The sequence below is a fragment of the Myripristis murdjan genome, chromosome 6, assembly GCF_902150065.1.
Source record: "Myripristis murdjan chromosome 6, fMyrMur1.1, whole genome shotgun sequence".
In the NCBI taxonomy this organism is placed as follows: Eukaryota; Metazoa; Chordata; class Actinopteri; order Holocentriformes; family Holocentridae; genus Myripristis; species Myripristis murdjan.
The window spans coordinates 16,755,198-16,778,335 of record NC_043985.1 but is presented as its reverse complement, the minus strand read 5'-3'; the positions used below and the strand labels follow the sequence as shown (position 1 = coordinate 16,778,335).

The 23,138-nt window shown below is 43.5% G+C and overlaps 1 protein-coding gene across 1 annotated transcript in view; it reads right to left on the bottom strand.

Moving 5' to 3' along the window:
• Nucleotides 1-22,703, bottom strand: part of tspan18b (tetraspanin 18b) — a 30,859-nt gene extending 8,156 nt beyond the window's left edge. The window contains exons 1-2 of the mRNA XM_030054569.1: nt 22,380-22,703; nt 5,049-5,132 (exon numbers count right to left, since the gene is read on the bottom strand). Coding sequence (XP_029910429.1) covers nt 5,049-5,051 — 3 coding nt within the window. The 5' untranslated portion in view covers nt 5,052-5,132; nt 22,380-22,703. The remainder of the gene's footprint in view (nt 1-5,048; nt 5,133-22,379) is intronic.
• Between the last annotated feature and the right edge of the window lie 435 nt (nt 22,704-23,138).

Genomic DNA, 23,138 nt, shown 5'->3' with positions numbered 1-23,138 from the left:
GTCCATGGTGCACACCAGCACAGTATAAATCAAACTGCCACAGAGACCTCGGAGAAAGTGCAGAGTAAACAAACTGGTCTTTCCCATGACTCCCATGGGACGGCAGCTCCTCATCGATCACAGCCCAGCCATGGAGATCAGACCGCTAAGTCTCTCTGAATATTCTGCTGGGTACATTAAGTAGACAAGAGGAAGAAGGGTTCACACCCGAGGAGCTCCAGTCCTGCACTAACATGCACAGTGAAAATTTATAGATTAAGGACAGATCCTTCTCAGGTGTGTTGCCTGGCCATGTTAGCAATGAATCAAGATAAAAAGCGGTTTGGCTTAATGTGTGTATACAGTAGCACAAATCCACCCACTATAAACAAACACTCTGACACCCACAGTGATGAGGACTACTGCATAACTATCATTGCAGATAATGTGCTTGTTAGTGGGTAATATATGACTAATATGTTCTCAATCTGACAATCTAAGCGGCAAAGCAGTCTTTGCCCTGAGGTATCAGCCAGTAAATGCCAGCTCCATCTACATCTACAGCGTCTCCCATTACTGACATCATGAAATGCCACACGACCCTAAGATCCTGCTCAAAGCTATGCTTATTCCAAGCAGTGACTGATTCACAGCCAGCTTGGGCTGTGGAGCCCAGCCTGGTTGAGTTTGACAGCAGAGTAATGAGAACTGATCCTAAATCAACTTTACAGTACAGAAAGAAGACAGAACTCTTTAATGAGGGCAAACCCATATGACCTAAATTATTTTCTGTTTGAAGATGAGGAATTCAGAGATGTTGCTATGTTACTGCATGCCGTCCTTCATGGTTAACTCGGAAAAAGAGCAGTCCGCTTGGCTTGGCCTGTGCATCAACACAATCAACCATGATGGCCATGTCAACTCACTGTAATTAAGAGATAAGGAAGACACAGACCCACAGAGAGAGTGTGCTCAATATAAATAGAACACCCTTGGGTGGTTCTCCTTGAAGTTGACACTTTCAGCACGATTAATGAAGTGAGTCCATATCCCCCGGTCCACTAGCTACCACCCAGGACAAATGGATCAGCAAGACAAGGACACTGTGTCTGCTCCCAGCCAAACCGTCACCACTGCCCCCATCCCCAGATACCAGCCAGCCCACTTCATCTCAAGCATGAGCCTGCATACCAAATAATCATTAATACCTAGACACTGCTGAGATTATAAGGGTTGGAACTTGACCCCTTTAAATGTCGTTGACCCCCTAAATGATCACCTGTAATTGAACCCTGGGGAGGGTGCAAATCGTCCTCTGGCTCCTTATGCAGCTGGAGCAGGTGTGTGTATCCTTCAGTTATACACTACACAGCCCCCCTCTGGACTGTACTAATACCCTCTGACAATGACACTAAGGGACCACACACATGCAGCTTCACCTTTTATCTCAATTAAAAACCCATTTCATATTTCTCCATGACTTCCTAAATCACTCTCGGCAAGTAAACACCCAAAAATACGAATAAAGACAGGCTCCTGTGGCAGTGAGCAGGGCTCCCCTGAGGCACACCCTGTCCCTTAATGAACCTCCAATTAGGAGGGAATGAGCCCTGGGCTGTGCTGTCACACTGAGGAGCTTTGAAGTGTACTGCATGCTAAGCAGCTATAGCACTGTATGCTGCTTTAGAGGGCATACAGCTTGCAGACAACAGGGAACAACCACGGAGAGAAAGTGTACAGAAGTCGCTCAAAGGCAACCAAGCACACAGTTTGTGTGGGTGTAGCTCACACAGAGAACAGAGTTTAGGAACTCAATTTGGTTAGGTAGTTAGGGCAACTGGTTGGCAGGAGGCCAATGTCCTGACTGCTGGTTAGAAGCCCACGTAGGGACATACAACTATCCTGCCTGGAGGCAAGGTAGCCTAATTAGTTTGCAGAATAAATGTTTAGTATTGGTGAACGTTATAGGCTTTCTGCATTACAGGCACTGCAAGATCACCACATAAAGTGGACAGTCTCTGATGAATTCGCTCTGCCTTCCAAAGCCATTTATCATTTCAGTTCCTTGTTCCAATGCGTGCTGTGAATCTAAACCAGTTCTCATCAGAGCCTTTGAGTGGCGCTCTTCTGACCCATTCAGCATAGAAATGAGATTATGTGAATCCCTGAGGGCAGAAATTCTCTGACCAGGCAGCTGACACACTCCTGCACAATAGGCTGATTAACTGGAGAAGGCTCCCAGTAAGAACAAACACACAGTGGAGACACATGGAGACTGACCATGTGTTGTCAACAGCACTGCAGGCCACATTCTTACCATTGCAACTGGGCACACATCCAGCTGTACTCATACTCATATGGTGAAATGAATTCTCCATCCCATTAAGTGAGACTGGAAGGCAAATGGCATTGTTAGTATCTGGTATCGCCCTCCAGCTTCTTGGCTGGATCAGCTAGCGGACATGTGATCATGATGAGGAGATTCTGGCTTGTATCCAGCACCAGTGTGTGATACTCCAATTTCTCTTACACAAGACGCTCCAATGCAGAGATTCTCACTTAATTGTGTCGGCACCTCTATCTGGCTGAGTTAAGATACAAACTGGCTGTGTGGGGCTGGATCAATACCGCACTAGGCAGTGGTCAATGATGCATTGATCCCCTGGAGTTCAAGCTCTTACTCCTCTAGATCCCTGGTTGTCTGGGAGTGAGGGCATGTGGTAGCAGCAAACAATGAACACATAAACACTTCTCTGCAGACGCCTGTTAGGACACAGCTAGGGCTTTTCCCAGGGGGAGCTTTAGAGATGACATATTGCCACTGGGGCTTTCCACAAAAATGAGCTACAGTATAACTCAATTTAGGACTAAATGCTCAATAATTACTGTGATGACAATGGGAGAGATTATCTGTGCTTTGGTTAAGGATATTTCACTATAATCGCCTTGATGCCGCTTCCTTGGCAAGGTCTCCTTCATGAATGTGATTCCTAACCTCAGTAGGACAAACAGATTTGAATCAAAGTGGAAAAAACACTGCCCTTCAGTGGAATCAATACAAAACAGCAAATGATCCATTCACTTAGTCCACAGTTTGAAAAAATTGAAATCTCACCAACACTACACTGACCAGTCTTCCACTTAAAATGACTGAAAAGGCAGGGATGTTCCTTCTGGATGCTGCTCTAAATAGAAGCTGAGTTTAGTTCAAGTTGTCCTCTTTGTCAGTACTTCACACAAACACAAGTTACATCACAGATGGTCTCGGAAGAAGTAAACAAATGGAGACACAGGTCCTGATTTATGGAAAAACAACTATTTGAGCCTCAGGGGACTAGATACAAAGGGACACAGAGGAGCTTCAGCATATACAGGAACACAGACTACACAGTAATGCACACATGTAAGTGCTCATATGGCTCTATTCATCTGAATTTTGATAGAACAGAAACATGTACAAAGCAATGGAACAGATCATTAATCTGAGCTGTTATTTTTCTGTAGGGGGGAGGGGCAACAAATAGGTGATTTTGTGAATTCCTCTGCAGATTTTTAGGATATGATGGAAACTTTCCAAGACTGTGTCCAAATCCATGTGTTCACCAAGAAGGACAGTGGTCTCTAGGCTACCGGGATATGGGGTGAGAGTAGTCTTTGTCCACTGAGTAGTGTTTGGCCTCTCCACTTAGCACTAGTTCCTGCTACAGAAAACAAAGGAGCACAGTGTCGAGCACTTTTCAGCAGGGGGACAGCTTGGCCGGCCATTTGTCTAATGAGTGATCACTCACACCCTGTTACAAGGCCATGTGTTAGTTGGAACACAGCTAGAGTCCCTGTGCAGAATGTCGAAAACCTGTTCATCAGCACACTGCTGATTATTTGAAAAACTGTTTTGTGAGAAGTACTTCTAAAGCTGCATACAGAGATTAAAATTCAGCCAAGAAAAAGAAACATAGCAAAAGCAGCAATGTAACCTAATTTGTGGTACAGGCTGGGGTTTAATTGCGATGAAATGCAAAGATGAAAACAAAGCCTTGAGGATAAAGTGCGTGTGTGTTTGTGTTTTTTGTGGGAGCCTCAGATAAAAGCGATATCCGCATATATCAGAGGCCCCACTGCAAATACAGAGTTCAAGGAAATAAATCAAAAAGTGTGTTAATAACTTTGTGTGAATGGTGTAAGTTGCAAAATTCATGATTATTTAATCTCGCTTTAATAATAATCTGCTGCTACAGCTGAACCACCTTGTACTTGATTATTAATGTGACATATAGCTGGGGCTTAGTACATGCTAAGTGATTCTGGAGCACTTGGTTCAGATTATTGTTGTTTAAAGAATATATCACTGAAATTGCATCAGTACTTATAAAGAACAAAGTGCATTTCAAATGAATGGTTACAACTTTATGGTACCTGCACATTTAACACACAGTTTAGATGGTGTGGTTGCACGCTTTTATGGTTATGTGCTGTAGTAGATTACGAATGATGTGTCTGGTTCTAAACTCCCCTTTAACCTCTCAATCTATACATGTCTGCTGCTCAGGCATGCCTGGAATACTAATGTTATAAATGCCAATGCAAATCAGAGGCTAACAAAGAACAGTGCTGACCTACTGTGATGGTGAGGGACAAAGCACTCAGGCTGTCTGTGCACATAGGACCTGCTTTACACACAAACTCTCGCCGGCACCTTGCCTCCTGTTGACCGTGTAACAATGGCCCTGCGCCTCTGTCGTCAGCATCTTACTAAACCAAGTCTGTCTACAAGGGCTTTCTGCTGGTTCTCTTTCAGGTTTAACATATTATCTGCTGGAGTTGACTCTCTGCGTAGGGAAAGTGGGTTTTGGTAAAAATCACTCACAGCATCACTGCAACGACACACAAGCTTAGGGAGAACTAATGGCAGAAACGTCTTTCACACGGGAATACTGAAGTGTAGGTGATTTTACAGATGAAAGATGTAAGCCTCAATGAAGCACTCAAGATGCAAAGAGTACCTTGTGTTGAGAAGCAATGTGTGTTTCAACAGAGAATACAGATGAAATAGTTCTATGTTAGTGCCATACCATGTGTATCTGCTTGTGCTTCGTCTTTGTTCAGGTGAAGCTGATAACTTCTCTTGGTCTTTGCTCCTCTCCTGTTTTCATGGGCTGTTGGAGAGAAACACAAGGAAAAGCAGAGGTCATGTACTGAGCCAGTGACATGAATAAACAGTGAGACTCCAGCAAAGAGCCAGAAGTGAGGCACATTTGTCACGCTTTGTGTAATTCATTTGATGAGAATAAGACTGGTGCTGGAAAACATTGAAAATAAAATTCTAGGACACTTAAAATGACCGGGTTTGCATCTATTATTTATGAAGCACTCGCTCCCAGCAGCAAGCTAATCTAAGACTGAAACAGTGTTTTATCCATGTGAATATTTCACTTCTCAGCTGGAGGGCAAAATTAACAGGGTCAGAGAATAGAAAAAAGAAAACTACTGCCTTCCACAGTAGCAATCCAGGCCTATGTGCTGGGCAGGTAAAATTTTAATGCCTGCCGTGAGTTATTAAGACCTGCGTACCTTCCTACTTGGTTAATTACCCTTTATTACAGGACCCGACACTCACCACTCTCTCCTCATAGAGCTTCTGACGCAAATCTTGATTAGCATCTCAGCTTATGCATTATTCATTGAAAATAGCATACCTTGCTTGTTACATGTTGCTGACTTTAACTGTCAATGTGCATCTCCAGCCGAGTGAGTCTAATGAGCGTAAATGCTTTTAACTTCTTACTTTTCTAAAATGCTTTGCCACAAGTGTCTCCCAGCTGAAAATAATGATATAGCAATGAGAGCCAATTAAACTGCTGGTGCAAAAATAGTCAGCAGCAGGGTTCTGACTGACAATACTTTGGAGCCTGTTTCAAAGTACTGGCACTGACAACTATAGCATCAGATATGGCAAGCTGTCTATGGAGGCATGAACAGCATGCAGTTCTTGCCACATTAGATGGTGAAATACAGGCAGTGTATGCTCATCCTTACAGAGGCTGGGGATGGAAAATATCCCAGGAGTATTCTGGCTGATGGAACCAGCCACATCATCTAGCCGACACACCATATTGCCAGCAGACATCAGATTCACCAGGACACAGAACCCAGCTGACAGTGGCAGCAACACACCATCCCCCATATATAGAATACAGGGCTCTGATTACATCTACCAGAGGCAATCAAAGCCTGAGTGGGGAAACAGCCAAATCTGCGAAGTGGGGAGATGCACTGGAATGATACACTCCCTTATCACAAAGCCTTGAATTCAGCCACTACAGCGCATACATACTCAGGGAATCAATAAAAATCTCCATAGTGGTGCAATGGCTACATAATACATGTGGAGCTGAGGGGGTGTGTAAATTATTAGAAAGAATAACAAATTCACCATATAGCTTTGCTAACGTATCCTCAAGCAATTCAGCACACATAGAAATCAATTTACATTTTGTTTCATTTTTTCGTTTGTGTTTTTTCTTCCAGCACCATGACAGAGTCTGTTCAAACAGCAGCAGATAGATACATAACTGTCATCATCATGGCTATAATCTAGTATTCAGCCCAGGAGTGGTCAGATTTGATCCTGAAGCCTGTTGCAGGGTAGTCTCTCCTGTACCCCTGTTTAGAGAGCTATTAGCTGGTGGAGAGCAACAGTGGTGAGGGTCTGCATTATTTTTGGTTTCCATGGAAACCTGTTCATGGGAAAGTGGAGCAATAGAATCACAGAGGCTCATTGAATCGGTTATGGGGGTGAGAGGAGAGATCAGCACAGACGACTGAGAAAGCACAACAATAGGACATACCCTCAAGGGAGACTAGAAAGGCCAGGCCACTGAGGGCCCGACAAAGAAAGGAAAGACTCAACGCCAGACAGCAGTTTCATCTACATCCGCTCAATGTTTTGCCTTTAAATGAATTCCTCTTACCAACATGGTATTGACATTTAAGCTCAGCTGCTCTGCAAGCAATTTAACCATCAAGGCCGCCGCTAATTGATTAGTCTCTGTTGATATTTCAAGCTCTGCCATATTATTGCATCACCAACATCTACAGCTATCACGTAGTTATAAGTTATGATCTTCTACGCGTTTTTCCACCACTGTTCTATTCACGACAGAGTATGATCAGAGACAGTACAGGAAGCCGTAACCATAAAGAAATAACCATAGGGGAATTCTGTGCTTTTGGCTCTAGAGCTATTCATTTGGGTTTTCAGCTTGCCTTCATATGACACACCATCCTGCCAGTCTAACCTTGACTACAATGTGAGAGGTCAGAGAACAGCAGGGACTTTGATCAGGGACACTTCCTCTGGGGACAGGAAATAGACAGGGAAATGAAAAAGGAAGTGACAAATCCTCCTGCTGTTGTACATCTACACCTCACAGCTGGGCTTGATTCTAAATGATGCTGACAAGAACAAACCTCAGAGCTTTGGGAGAAACTCTGAATTTGGAGCTAATGACCTGCGGGGCCATTTACTCAGCTGGCAGCCTCAATTCCTAGCTTTATAAAGACACTTGATGAAGAGAGAAGTCTGTAGCTCTGGACATCACCTTCCCCCAGTGATCTCAGGCCACAACTTGGCCGGAGATTCACATACATCACAGTCTAATATTGTGGAGATGAGAAAGAGGGCAAGTGCCGCAGGCCGTATATCTCCTGGAAGTCTGTTTTAATGAGAGCAATGCTGAGACAGAGTTATCGCCTTAGCCAATCCAGATTTATTGATCTAACAGTGTAAGTCAACCACCAGAGATAAAGATAAACCACTAAGATGGAGAAACAATCCCCACTCTGATCACAGGGCATCACACAACTAATCACTCACTCTCCTCTCTCTGGCCACGGCTAACCCAGTCTTTGCTTCGTTTTTCCTGCTCTGGAGGTTACAGACAGGGTTACAGCTTATTCAGCCACTTGGAGTACACAATTACACCGGCTAAAAGATTCAGATTGAACTCATTAAGCAAGTCCTCTGTTTTCTCAATGTTAATAGTTTTGAGCTAAATGGAAACCTCAGAAGAATGCAGTCCCTGCATTTGTTAAGATGGTGCTGTTTTGATGCTGATGAAAGCTGACACATCATCCACCTCTTTGCTAATTCAGAGGAAAACAATAACCAGGCCTCTTTCTTTGTAATAGATTTATTTTTTTGGCAGTGAATGTGTATATTTCACATCTCCAAGGATGCTCTTGTCAAAGAATGGGTGACGAGTGTCTTGGCTCTGCAGACCTCTCCAACATCTGTACCTTGCTTCTATAATTGCACAGCCCCAGCTCTGTTCTGGTCATACGGCAATGATGAACAGCCACTGAACTACTTGTTGTTGTTTTCTTTAAGCACTGCCTGTCTGTCTTTCTCAACCACCCCCTTCACTATCACACTTTCACCCTACTTCCCAGGCCCCCAAGGCCAGCCCTCATCTCTGAGGGGCCAGGGGCCTAGGGGGGGCATCACAACACTGCTTTGAAGTAGAGCGATTAAAGAGGAAAGACCTGTCGAATTGGGATGATGTTGGTGCGGCTGGAAGAGGGGGAAGATCACTGTGAGGGACAGGAAAGCCTGTGAATACTGAGAGCTGGGAGCCCATGGGACACAATTAAGAGCAACACTTTTTAGTGAGGGTTACAAAAACACAGCGAGGATAGCAGCAGTGCAGCCTTCCAAGACATGGTAAGAGTACATTACAGAGGGGGTTAGGGCTGTTAAACTCTCACCCGTTTGTTCACTGGCTCTCCCACACACAGCCCTGTGAGCTGGTGCTGAACAGCCGCATGATAACCATTTCCATCACAGTTAAATCCTACAGCCCAGTGAAGCTGGGGAATCATGCAGCTCATAGCTCAAAGTTCGCAGAGCTCCCAACTCAGACAGTAATTGTCTTAGAGATGAGGATCCAGGCTGCTTGCAAAATGCAGAAGTCGGTACAGAGCTGCTCTTTATGATGATATGTCTTCCTCAGGTGAAATACCGGGAGTGCACATAAGACAATGTATGAAATTTGCAGTAAAGTCAAAATCGAGTCATATCAAATTAAATGCACTAATATGAAAAACCTGTCTGTGGAAAACGTAATTGTAATGACTGATTGTTATTCAATTTATAGATATAGATGTGACTCAGCTGTAACTTACCATAACTTTAAGAAGACTAAGGATAGTATACCAATGTGGCAATATGAATACTTGTTTTTCTGACCTTACTGTACACTGCTACACCTGTAACATTCACATCCATAGGGATTGCAGGGATATGAACTACTAAAACATATGTCCTACAATATATTTTTTCACCAAGAAGGTGAATGTCAGAATCGGTGGCCACCGTTACACCATAATTCAAACTAGCCTCTTAAGCATGTTTTAAGAACACATCTGGTATCCATTCCCAGGCCTCATTTCAATCATGCTAAAATACCATAGACTAGTGGGTTTTTTGTGTTGCTTTGTTTAACAGGATTCTGCAGCACCAGTCGTCATAGCTGTGATCATCACACAGCCCTTTGCAGAATTTCTTTCTGTTATATGAATATTGAGCAAGTGCGGCCTAGATGTGCCCTCACCTTGACCTTCCTGCCAGCTTAAGGCTCATGAAGCATTGTTTAGTGTACTGACAAACAATGCGGTAAACATCTCAAAGCAGAAGACACTCAAGAAGTGGAAACAGATTCCTGGCTCAACAGCACCATACGCAACGTATTTTCATAATTAAAACCAGGGGAGGGCATTTGAGTTTGGACTCTTCTACAAGCAAGCCTCCTTTTCTGTGAAAGCCATTTTGCCCATGTACACAATGGCCTGTGCCAAAGCAGTGGTGTTGTACTGTTGCCCATCTGAATCTTTACCCATGACTGCTCTACAATTGACTATGTATCACTTACAGTGAAATGACAAACAATTAGCTTCAGTGCATTTCAGATTAGCAGAAAATAAAAATCTCAATAAAGAAAATTATAAGATAACCTAACTGGACTGAGGAGCAACTGCATAGCTGTCCAATATTTCCTACACCTTTCCTGCCTGTACTGGGAGGCCCAGAGTGCCTGGTTCTCATTGTTCATGGCTTTCACTGCATCACTTCCTGTGCACATCCTGCAAAGCTTTCTCTATCCACACTCTATTCTATTCAGCCTCCAGAAATTCAGATGACTATAAGAGGAAGGCACTAGTCTGCAATGGATAGAACAATTTAAGCACAGTTGGACCACAAATCCCTATGTTGTCTATTTGAGATGTTCTGAAGCCTGCCGCACCAGCTGAATTTATGCATAATCCGGGTGTGCAAAGTCATCACAAAATGGTAAACTGAAAAGAAATTGACACAAAAGCTGTGTCTTTGTTTAGTTACATGGAGACTTTTTAAGGTACATGTTTTGTATGTACCTCGGCACCACTGAAAATGAGGGCTCTCTCTCAATGTGTTTTCCGAGGTTTTAAATGAATGAACGAATGAATGATGTTTTAACTAATAGAGCAAAAAAACAAACAAAAAAAACCAACCCACAAACCAAAACATTGCTGTAAACGTTGATGTTTTCACCATCCGTGAGTGATTAAGTACATGCCAAAATCAATTTCTCTTGTCCCTAAAAACAGCACCACAAATTAATATCCAACAACTTATGGGAAAAATAGAAAAAAATCATGAACCTATCTAATTTAACATCATCAAATGTCAAGAAATAAGTGTCATCTTGCACAAAATGTTAGGATTACTTTGTAGTTTGTTTACCTACTACAACCACAGTCATAACTCTAGGTAAACAGCCAAATGTAACTCATACAGTCAATAATAATGACATCAAGTGGTGTAACCACAGACTTCAACAAGCCAGTAGTTACACCTTATCAAATTTCTGCATTACTTATTTTACTGTAAGATAGCTAGAACTGTAGTTTGGTTGTTCCTCCAGCAAGTTTTGTGCCATGCCAGCACCTATTTACTCCTGCCTGCCTTTCCTCCGACAGGGTGGTATAAGACTCAAGCGTCTACACTGAAACTATTTTAGTTGGCACAAATAGTTTATTTCAGTAATTTATTTTAGTAATACCAAAGTAAGGACTCAGTGAGAATTTATGTACACAATAGCCTGTGTTTTAATTTGTAACAGATTTTTGTTTCAGCAATGTTTGTGACAAGTACAGAGCAGGATTTCATTACAAGAAAAAAGCCAACACAGAAATATCCTACATGCTCTTAAGGCAATGAATAAATAAATAAATACACAAAAAAAAAAAATAAAGAAAGAAAGAAAGAAACGTGACATTAGATTAAGAGACAAGCTGCACAGAAGTGTGACATCAGTGATCAGCAGTACTGAATGGTTGCATGGTTCTTCCATATGGATAAATGGTAATCCTTGTCTCTCTGGATTTTGATTTTGTGGGGGCTGTACAGGAGCAGCAGGGCAAGTGTCCCACTGGGTTATGAGAGCTAGAAGCCTTGCATCTGGATCATTTCCTCAGCCCAGAGGGAGCTCCACACTGGGACCTCCTCGTAAAGTTGCACATGTGCCAAAGAACCCACTCCAAATCCTCTCCAAAATGCTTTGTATACATCATCCTGTATGTGACGGCTGTGACGATACAAGCCAAGCAGTGACATACTTACAACATCTAAGAGAGATCATTGAAAACGACCCATGCTTTTTGCATTGCACACTGTGACATGTGCTTGGACTGGTGGCCAAATAGCTTGGATATGTGCTCCTGATGGGCAAAAAAGTGGTTTTATCACCCATGTTCTCCGACATAAGGGTGAGATTGATGGCATGAAGATTACTGGAGCAGTGGAAGATGAAACCAGGATAAAGTGGGACACTGAGCAGTGTGAGTAAGAGTTCCACCGCTTCAAAACTCTTAAGTTGCACTCCCTTCCATATTGGTTCGCTCTAAGCTCAATACTCGCAGGACAAGGAGTTGAAAGATATCCTTCAGGAGATATCCTGCCTTTAAGTGAGTCCCAGGAGGAAGCCAGGAGGGACTGAAATGTGGAAAAAGGGGTTGGACATTTTCCACGGGACAATCTCGTGAAAACGCAGGAGTGCTTTAAGGAGCATTCCTTCGACAGGCTGAGGAAGCCACAAGTGGGGAGACGTCAGGAGAAATCACGCTTGGCTCAACACAAAGAGCACTCAGAGAAATGAGATTTAATCTTCTGAGCTTAAAGGGCATGAGCCAGATGTAAACAGTCAGTACCAGCTGTGAGAAAGTAAACTTCTCAAACTGTACTGCTTCGAAAAATAATGCATAAAACATCAAACATTATCAATGAAAACGAGCACTGCGATTACTGATATTTACAGGCCAAAATAAAACTTTCACAAGACGTGACCACAGTGGAGGGACTTTTCTGGGAACCAGTGGGTTAAGGTTAACTGGCCACTCTGAAACACTTTCTCTCTGAGAATGCTCTGCCTCCAGACCCAAGCTGTGGGAAAGGGAGTTTACGCAATTACATCACATTGATTTATGGGAGAGAGAGGAAAGATGGGGAGAGGATGGAAACTGAGCTGGTTGGAGGCGGTCCAAGATTAGGTCCCTGAAGAAACACAAGTCAATAGGTTTCCACCACAAAACATGATGAATATGAAGCAATTGTAAAAGGATGAATGTGGTCAGAGAAAGGCAGACAACATGGTCACCTAAAATCGTTGGTTTGAGTTACAACTGAAAACATTACACTCAAAACACTGTGAAAGGAGCCATAATTATAATGCACAGGCTTTGCAGTGAACCTGTTCATCGAGCTCATGCTGACATCAAGTTCAGAATAATAATGCCTCCTTTCAGCTTACTTTCAATTTCCCCGACTCTGGGGAACTGATGACAACTGTCTTGGTAGAGCAGATGCTGCAGATGCTGCCTTGAGTATTAATTGGGGATAGTGATGAAATTGTGAGTAATGCGTCCAAGCGTGCACTGCAGCTTAAGCAGGGTAGCAATCTCCATCAGCCCACCATAGCATAACAGTTATAAATAAACAGCCTATTTAGTGCTCTCCAGTGCAGCCACACACTGCAACAGGACCACACATGCCTGCAGTGACCACAGCTGGCATATTTCTGGTGAAACACATTACCGTGTTCTGCTAATTTAACACAGCATGCATGTGACTTGGGATCTTTTTAAAAGTGAAACCCAAAAAACAGAACTATCTTCTCTATCACATAGTGGTCTTATGATTCAAGGCAGGAAGGCTGTGTGACTGAGATGATAATCACCTGCAGAGGTAAATGAAACCATGTTCACATGCTCTGAGCTATATGTAGATTGCCAGAGATGAGAGACTTGCAGATTACGGCGATATATTGCACTAAAACACCAATATTCATTCTGACATTGTCATAGAAGAGATTTACAAAAAAAAAAAATCAAGACACAAATGTATTATGGACCAGAAAATGAAAAACAGCCTTTTAGCTCTCATTAATTTCACTGCATGATACTTGAGCTTTGATGCCAGGCGCCAAATGGTGAAGATATGAACAAAGCAGGGGGAGATTATAGAAAGCAGGGGATATATAATGAGCTGTGGAGGTACATTAGAAAAAGCTAAATGGTTTTCTTTTTCAACTCTTCAAAATCTCCTGCTTCACCCTCCAATGTCTCAGATTGCTTAAAAGCATGACAAAACTATGAGTCAGGCCGAAGGCAATAGAATAAATATCTAGACATTAAGAGGAGCCCGGGCGTGATGGGGGTGTTTTGAAAGCCTGGAGTATTGACTGGATTATCAAGGGTGAGGGGGTTGCTCTAGATGTGGCAATTGGATGGAGAGCTTACCCAGAGATGTTTTGAGCAGGAAAAGATTGGACATCTGCTTCTTGTTAAAGTAAAAAAAGCAGATTATCCAATTTTCAGCTGCCTGCAGTGATAAGGAAAAGTGGTTGTGATAATTGCTCACAACATTGGCTTCCTCCTCTGTATTGTTTCTCTTGAGCATCATTTTCATGTGGTGAGATCACCTGAGGTTATAGACAAAGGCAGCTACATTTCATTTACGTATTAAATGAAGTAATTTATTAATACAAAACTACTTTAATCAGGTTTCATCATGCTTTGTTATCTCTCCAGTCAACATACCAGCTTGGAGATTTTTTGGCATCCAGGTTTGGGGCGTACGGCTGGCAGACAGATGGATGAATGTTACTGTATGCCTTGACGGATAAAGCCCAAGGAATCCCTGCACATCCATCGGCTTCAGAGACACCCACAAAATTACTTTGGCTTCAACATTGGTACTACGGCATATCACATGGGATCTATCTCCTGCCAAGTGTTATCGGGAAAGATGATCTGAGCCCCATTTCTTCAGGGTGCAAACTCTTGGAGAGATGCCTGAACTGTCTGCTTTTGCCTTGCGCACTTCACTCTTCAAGCATTCATGTCACACACAGGTGGTCAAGATTAGGTTGGACGACTTTGCTCCCAGGCTGTAGTCCTGAAATGGGACAGGTGACAAAGGGAACCTGTCCAAGATTGCCTGACATTCCATTTTTTAAAAAAATCCCTCAGAGCTTCAGTACTCAGTATTTTTTCACTACTTAAATCAATGAACACTAGAGCCAATTTAATTTCTCATACTGGAGACACCTGCAATGCCCGCGTTATCTCCGGTGAGCACATGCGATGGCGATCCCTGGATGCTACTGTCGGAAGCACCAGGACTGAAATGCATTTCCATGACAATATCAAAGACCTTTTATATACTTCAAATGTTTAAACAGTGGCCAGATTTCTTATGCAGTGGATTCTCCTTTTCGCTCGAGCTTCAAAGAGAGGCAGATACACAGAGGTAAGGATTAAGGTTGAAAGGGATTATGCTTCACAGAGTGCATGTGTTTCTCTAATAACTATTAGTAAAGCAATAGTATAGTGAAGAAAGTGCCAGCTCAATTTAAAAGGCTATATCTAACTCTGCTCTTCTCTTTTTCAACAGCCTAGCGTCTCAAGAACCTCGCTCCTTGTGCTGGTTGATCCAGTGATCTGATTCAAGGTAACACATTTCCTGCACATCTCCACATTAACCATAGCGTGGTTTGCTTGTGGCTGTACCACATAGGTTGGAATTGACCGTTTGTTTGCCCAAAGGACAGAGGGTGCGTTTTAGTGCAGTGACCCAGGAATGCTGTCAGGAGTAGCACACTTTTAAAGTGGTAGTGGGCTAAAAATTTCATAAAGCGATATAAAAAAATCATAAGGTAGCAAGGCTCTCGGTCTTTGCTGTCTAATTGTTTCCCCTCTGAGGAGCAAAAATAACTATGTACAACATGCACATCTGAACTGCTGTTAAGCAGCAAGTCTATTAGTCAGACAGACATGCAAGAGCCTGTCCAGGCAAATAAATGTAGAAATGTCTAAAGCAAATAGTGGAGCTGTCTGCCAGTGACTTAAAGAACTATAAGAGCAATATTCACAAAAGAAAAAAAGGTCTCGATCACAGATAATAGGTTGGTTGAGTGACCTCAGCTGGCTTCACAGCTAGTTTGTAAAATAGTTGAGCACCTTTTAGCTTTGAGCTTCTGTTTTCATCCACAAATGGTTGAATAGTGTAACTGCAGGCTATAACCAGTTAGTGACCCCAAAGGAACATTTTTGCCGTTTTTCCACACACATCGATGGCTGGCTTGTCTCTAGTCAGTTTGACTCGGCATGTGAGTGTTTTCATTACAAAAGGGCTACTGCTTAAATATGTATTTTTAACTAAAAGCAAAGCTCCACTGGTGTCCTGTATGTGTGTTGACTAGTTTTTCTTCCCTTCTCTACCAAATGAAATTTGGTAGAGAAGGTGAAATTTTTTTTATTTTCATGTTTAGATTATCAACTATGGTACACCTTTCATGAGTGTTATTATAGGAACATCTTGGTTGTAAGCAGCTCTATTTCACAGCTGATCATTTTCTCTCTGACCAATGAATGATGATGAAGTCCTCTGACGTCACTGCGGCCTGCCTGAGGGTGGGCCTACTCTGGAGATGGTCCATCTCTGGCGTGGCTCAGCACAACTTGGCGCGCTTTAACTGGTAATGGAAATGCAAATCAGCGCAGCATGGTTTAACCAAAGAGAGTGGCCAGACATGCCAATCGAAAAATGGCTCAGCAGGTTTGAGTAAGTATCCTGTAAAAAACACAGCAGGTGAGATAATATGATCACACTACTAACCAACTTTATACCCTCAAGTAATGTAAACCACCGAAGTGGTCTACAAGCAAAAAAGACTTAGCGAGATGGGCTCCACCTGCACAGCTACTGGTTAATAAAAATTTCCAGTTCCTGCTCTTTAACACTGTTAAGTCTGTTAAGTCACAGTTGTATATATCTAGGAGGCATGTGGTCCTAGCAGGAGAGAGATCATTAGCTGGCCCTTCTCCCAAGGTACCCCATGTAAACTGTGGAGCCAGTGGGGGATTTTTTTTTTTTTAATAAAACACTTATCTGTCACCCAGGCAGGTCCCTGATGCTGTGGAAGCTGACAAGGAGCACAGACATCTAATGGACCTGTGGTGAGACTCGCCCTGTGGGAGGGACTGTAACTTTGCTGCTATCCCACAGGATCTGGGGGAAGGTACTGTGGGCAAGGTGTGTGGGCTTCAAAGCAAGCAAGGCAGCCAGGCTTGTAAAAAAAAAAAAAAAAAAAAAAAAAAAAAAAACACAGCCTAGGCTTTTTAAGGGCACTTACTTTCACATCAGAGTGTTATGTGAATGTACATAATCAGATTGAAGAAAAGAGAGCAAGAATCACATTAGCCCACTTAGGCCCTCTGAAGTTTAACACATTCACCTACAAATCAAAGGGAAGAAATTTCTGCTTACCTGAGCTTTTTCTATGCCAAGATCATCACTATCTGCATGTGCAACGTTTAGCCTAGAATCAAAGGGATATGTGAGAACCACGCAGTAGCTTCAACAACCCCAATTCCAGTTGAGTTCTGTCAGCAGCGAGGTGTGTACCCACACGAGTCTGAGTGTGAGCTCATGGACATTTGTGTTTGTGTGTTTGGGGTTTGTATGGTTATCATTGACTGGAACGGCAAAGTGTTATTAGGAGACTTGGACGCAGAGCCAAATCACGCTCAAAATAAATCTCTTAGAGGTACTCTATAATTCAGCCAGGCTTGGAAAAGCCGAGACAGCAAACAAGACTACGTCATATGCAGCAACTAACAGTTCTCTCCATGTCTATAAATCTGATTTAACTGCTCCCTCTCAGCATAATATCCTGACTTCCTATCGTAATTCCCCAAACAAGAGACCCTTAGTTAATGAGCTACCAGACAGCCCAAACACCAGATACATGTTTAATTTGTTTAAAATGATAGTAGGCTAATTAGTGGGGTCATCCTTAACAACCAACGGTCCATCCCTACAACAATTTGTGCACTCAAAATTACCAAATCAATTTGTGGTGTGAGTGAGCTTGTGTGTTTGTATTTGCAAGTAACAATTATCATATCACATTATACTGTGAAACCCTCATCAGTAATTAAAAATAAACAAGATATTTACAGGGGCTAGAATCCCCTTCAGGCAAAGGAAATAAAAATGCAGAACAGAAGATGCAAAAACACAGGGCACCACTGTGCACATACTGTAGCCCCCATATGACTAATAAGGATTTCTTGCAAGGTGATGTTCTCTCACTCTAAAAACCTGGATGGAAAGTGCAGGGGCACTTGAGAGCGAGAATGTGGGCAGACAAAAAGATAGAAGGGAGGGGAGGAGCAGGAGCAGAAGCAGAAGAGAGAGAGAGAGTTGGGACACAGTTGTGGCTGGGGCAACAGAAACAGAGAAAGACCAGAAGCTGGGAGAGAGTCCCATTTCATCAGAAAAATGCCTGAGTCAGGAGACGGGAGAACCATTAGTGAGTCACAGGGAGAGGCTGTAAAAACAGATCTGGGCTCAGCTCGGCTCACAGTACCGTCCCTGAAAACAGCAAGAGCAGGGCAGTCGTCTATCTGACCCACAATGGATGTGTGTACGTATAAAGGTCTCTATATCCACTACTGTATTCTCGTTTCACTACAGACTGAGACAAGACACTGTCTTCATAGTCAGCATTTTCTTTTCCTTTTTTTTATTTACAGAGGGTCCCTTAAATCATTGATAACACTATAACTACTGTAGTCAATCTGCCATTTGTGTAGCAGTGAGTCCTCTGTAGATGGAGTCTTTATCCAGACCCATAACAGGATCCAAATCATTTAAGCAAGATGTAAAGCAAGTGAAGGGAGTCTCACAAAGGCTGCTTATCTTGAAATGTTTCAGCCTGCCACAAAAAAATGTCCGGTGAAAGGTTCTAGTGTCAAGCAGAGTGGATGGAAAACAATCCCACATCACACATCCTTAAAATGAGCCCTTCCGTCCTGGTGAGGCTTGATTAGCACTCAGCTTCCTCCTGCCCAGTGTGCCAACAGTGAACCCAATGTGAGTCAACCCCAGTGCCATTGTGCACCTCCAAAGAACTGGTTGTGTATCTGGCAAACAAACGCCTCCATTTTATCCAGATAAGGCACACTGCTGTGTGGCGCTGATCCATCTCGCTTGTTGCTTGTTCTCCGAAGCAGCAGTGTGCTTAATCTCCAGCATCACTCTGCGTGTTGGCTCAGAGCTGTGCCTCTGTCTGTCCAGAGCAAGGCAGGTAATCTCCCCACACCTTCGGCCTGTGTCACATGTCTATCAGGCCCTGACTGCAGCCAGCCTAAGCCCTTCTCGGAGCTTTGACTGAGTCTGGGGGGATGAATAGAGCACAAGGTGATGGAGCCTCCCGGTGATAGTGTAGGGATTTACTGAGTGTGCTTACTGTCTGTAATGACCAGCGGGTCCTCACTGCCAGCCTTTAATGGACACCTGAGTGACACGGCTTATTAGCTCTGAAAAACATTGTGTGGGGGGGAAAGATGGCTGAGGGGATTTCAGCGGAGAAGTGTTTTGAACATCCTGAGATGGGGCTGAATGTATCCTCAACTAAGCGGCTGGCAGCCCGTGAGCCTGTCGGAGAGCCCGCTATCTGCTGGGCCCAGCTTGTCAAATACATACCTTTTACCTCATTACCTGCTCAGCACAGCCATTATTGAGGGAAATAGGGTGAATGCAAGATAAGCACAAAGAATCCTTGGGCTGAACATAAACAAGCGGCCTGCTTCCTTCTGATAAAAAGGAAGTGTCAGCAGAGAGGCCAGTGGACTTCCCGCTCTCAGTGAACTGTGGGGCTGCCAGCTGCCCCAGTCTTAGGTCACTCAGTACTTCCTGGCCCAGATGGAGACACGCAAGGGCTTAAGGAATGTATGTCTTTGTGGATATTATTATGCGGCGTTTTCTTCTGCGTTCACACTGGAGTGCCTTCTAAAAAAGCATGCTGAGAAATTTAAGGCAGCAACCAAACTAGGCCGTTACTGTACTCGCTGGCAAATTGACAATTTTTGATGCAACATGACCTTCAGCTAAATAAAAACATTGCCTTCAGCAGACTACATCAAACCAGCATATCTCAAACCTTCAGTAGTTTAAAAATGCAGACATACACAGCAACATACACCCATGTAGCTTTTAAAAGGCTGATGAAAAATACACCTTTCCTGGAGTAAATTATTTCTGCCAGCTGAAAAGCAAATTTCATTTTCTCATGTCTCCTGACAACAAAGATACTGAACCCATTACTGGCCGAGGCCTCTACATCACACACATTAAATGAAGGGTCCTCTAGCAATCGAAAAAAGCAATTTTCTCATTGAGCCAATAGATACTCCATTTAGTTCCGGGCTCTCTACGGACCGCTGGTGCTGTAGCGGGGCTGATACAGGGGAACTGAGTGTAGAGTGATGACCCGCCTCGTTTTCCTCTGCCTTGCTGCTCTAAACCCATCGATATGGATACAGACGTGCCCCGCAGGCTGTATGAGGGAGGGGGGGATGTAGAAGAGGAAGGAGAGGAATAGATGAAAACAGAAGAAAAAAGGGTGGGGTGGAAAGAGAAGAAAGAATAACAGATGAGATGGTACACAGGGAGAGGGATGGAGAACGTGGAAAGAGGATGTGGGGAGGCAATGGTGCAGCATGAATCACCTGGTGCGTTCAGGGTTGGTGATCAAATGACTGGCCAAACAGGCAGCAGCCTCATTTGCAGGCATGTCACCAGATATTAAGGAAAGAAAGAAGACAGGGAGCAAGAGAGAGAGAGAGACTGGAGACACCCTACCATGTGGAACCACAGATTGATTAATTTCAGCTCTTTAATGAGTGGTATTCTGCCAGGCCGGGCAGCATCCAGTCACTCACCCCCTCCCTCTCAGCAGGAACTGCCATATACTGCAATTCACACTATTACATCTCAGCCAAAGACTAGATAGCAGAGGAACAAAGAGCTCACCACACACATACTCACAGTTCCCTTCCTGCTCATTTGTTTTCTCGTCCATTTTATCATCATGGCACTGCAAAAGCCTGATTAAGAGCAACACATTATCAAAGGCACCATTAAAATGTGTGCACCGATCAGCGAAGCCAAGTCTCACACCAGGTGTTCCATGTTATGTAGGCGGAATAAATACCAGCTTGCTCGTTGGAGTTTTCAATTCACTCAAACATACTCTCTCCTAATTGCTATCTTCTGCGGTCCACCGAGGAAACCAAATACATTGTTGCTGCTAACCTTTATTCCCTGTGTAATTACATTGTAGGTTTACAAACCCTGTTGTTTGCTTTTCTGCTTATCCTGCAGACATAACTTCTGTATCTGAGCAACAAAACTGTTTTCTAACACTCATGTAAACCAGGGCTTCGGGCGGAATTTAGTCATCCGTGTTGGCAGCTGCTCCAAAAGCATCAATACTACTGTTTTTTTTTTTCTTTCTTTTTTTGACAAGGCAAAGGCTTGCCCGCAACATCGTGAACAAACGAGCCTCTGTTTCCAGTTTGTGTGACTCTTTCTCTACAAATTGTTAACTCTGAACCGCTTAGTTTGGAGGAAAAAATCCAGGGCACAAACAGAGGCGAGGAAGAGTGAGAGAGACACAGACAGAGATGAGAAACGGGGAAAAAAAAAGCGAGATGCAGCACAAACCTACATCCTTACACGATGCAACACTATTGCCCAGCCCATTAATCATGATAGGAGATGATTTGTCAGTCTGTCCAAGGTGGTGGGTCATGATATGAGTCTTCTCTCCTCTGTTTCTCGCCCCGTATCTTGCACACTGACTGTTGTGGCCTCGGGGAGATGAAGAGCCTGAGTGAGTGGTTGTGACTTTAACCATGGGCAAGGCAATCCAGCACAGCTCACTCACCTGGCCAGTGGTTGGTGTTAATGGATCCCATGGAGCCAATCTCCTCAGGCATCTCTAAGCCCTATGGAGCAAGTGCACTGCCTATCTGAGCAGCTTTAGACTGAGAAACCACACTATTCTGCTGCACTGCTCAAGCAGCTGATGCATAACCCTTAACCAACTCAACCTGCAAACTTTTGAGTGGACAGATTGCTTTACACCACAGGGACAATAGGACAGCTACAGACACCACAGATAACACTTCATAAACCATATGTTAATGCCTTCACTGTGCCCACCAAATTATTTAGTCAGTTTAGCCCATGACTACTGGATGTGTCATGTTCTCTCCAGCGGAAATCAAATGGCAAGAGGAGTTTTGTATGATCCAAGCCTGTGATTAATACAAACTGACAGTGAACTCCTGCCCTACAGCAAAGGTGCCGCCGACAGAGACATCCATCTGGTGACCCCCCATACATCTCCGGAGACAGGCTCGGTTATGACTGAGCCCCCGTGGGAAGGATGCCAGCTTGGAGACTTGACACACATCGCCCTGGACTCTCCCTGATGTCGGCTTTCTCATAACAAAACCCACTAATCTAAAAGCATTAATCTAATGACATATAATGACGGGTCTGCGATTCCGCGGACATTTGGTCCTGACTGGATACTCAGTGTTATAACAGTCTGCATCGCTCTTTTAATAGAAAATGTCAACCAAATTCGACTTAAACCTGATTACAAACAACTTACACAATCAGGATGCGCCTTCTTCACTCCCTTTTATAGAATTTCTCACATAAAATCTCTGTTTAGACAATTATAAAACATTTGAGCTCTGTGGCTGCTCTGATCACCGGATTTGATTATAACTTGCAGCAACAAAAGTAACCAGAGACGCCAACAAATGCGCACTGCCTTGTCCATCAGTCACAGCCAACCAGAAAATAATGAGTCCGCTCCACAAGGCAAACAAAAAAGTCACATTGCAGGAGAAAGAAACTAATTTATCTCAACAGCCATTTTTTTTAAACAACGTTTGTAAGTTGCAAGCAGTTTGTTGTGGAGCAGCGATGCGATCGCTCTTACCTCAAAGCACAGCTCAGTGCCGAAACCTTTCGCTGTGATAAGCTGTTTCCCTGCGAAGATGTCAGTAAATATTTGTACAGCCTACAATCAACGGAAATAGGTACAGCTGATTTAGAAAAAGCGCCGATCGATTGGGATTGTCCACGGAGGGGGAGAAAAGCCCAGCAGTCCAACTAATAAATTCCACCGCTCGGAGATCTACAAGCCCAGTTTGGTCTTGCAGTATTGAGGGGAGACTGGTATGCAAACAGTTTTCTTACTAACTCATTGAGCGCTGGAAAGCTTTGCGCTGCATCCAGCCTGTTCAGCTCCGGAGGGCGGAGACTCCCGACATACACACCTCCTTCTTACCTTCCAGCGACGTGGTAACGCGTTACTTAAGGATAACTATTTAACGAGTAGCGCATAGGATGTCTATTTCCTTCATATTACAGTTAACCAATCAAAAGCAGTGTCACCTTTTATTCGACATAAGTATCAGATTGAGGTTGAGTCACCAAAAAACTCCCTGCAAGTAAGATCACTGAAATCGGAAATTTTGGGAATTAAAGGAAATTGCAGCACGGAGCCAAAAGTCTAATGACTACTTAAGAAAGAAGCCAGGCACAAAGATGCCCAAACTAGGTAAAATCGAGCCCTTAGATGCTTGTAGTTGTTGTGGAATTGTTTGTTTCTTAATTATTTAAGTTGTGCCTCCCCCCTCAGCCACAAGACAAATGGAGCGCTTTTGTTTTGGGGGGTGAGGGGGGCAAAAGGGTG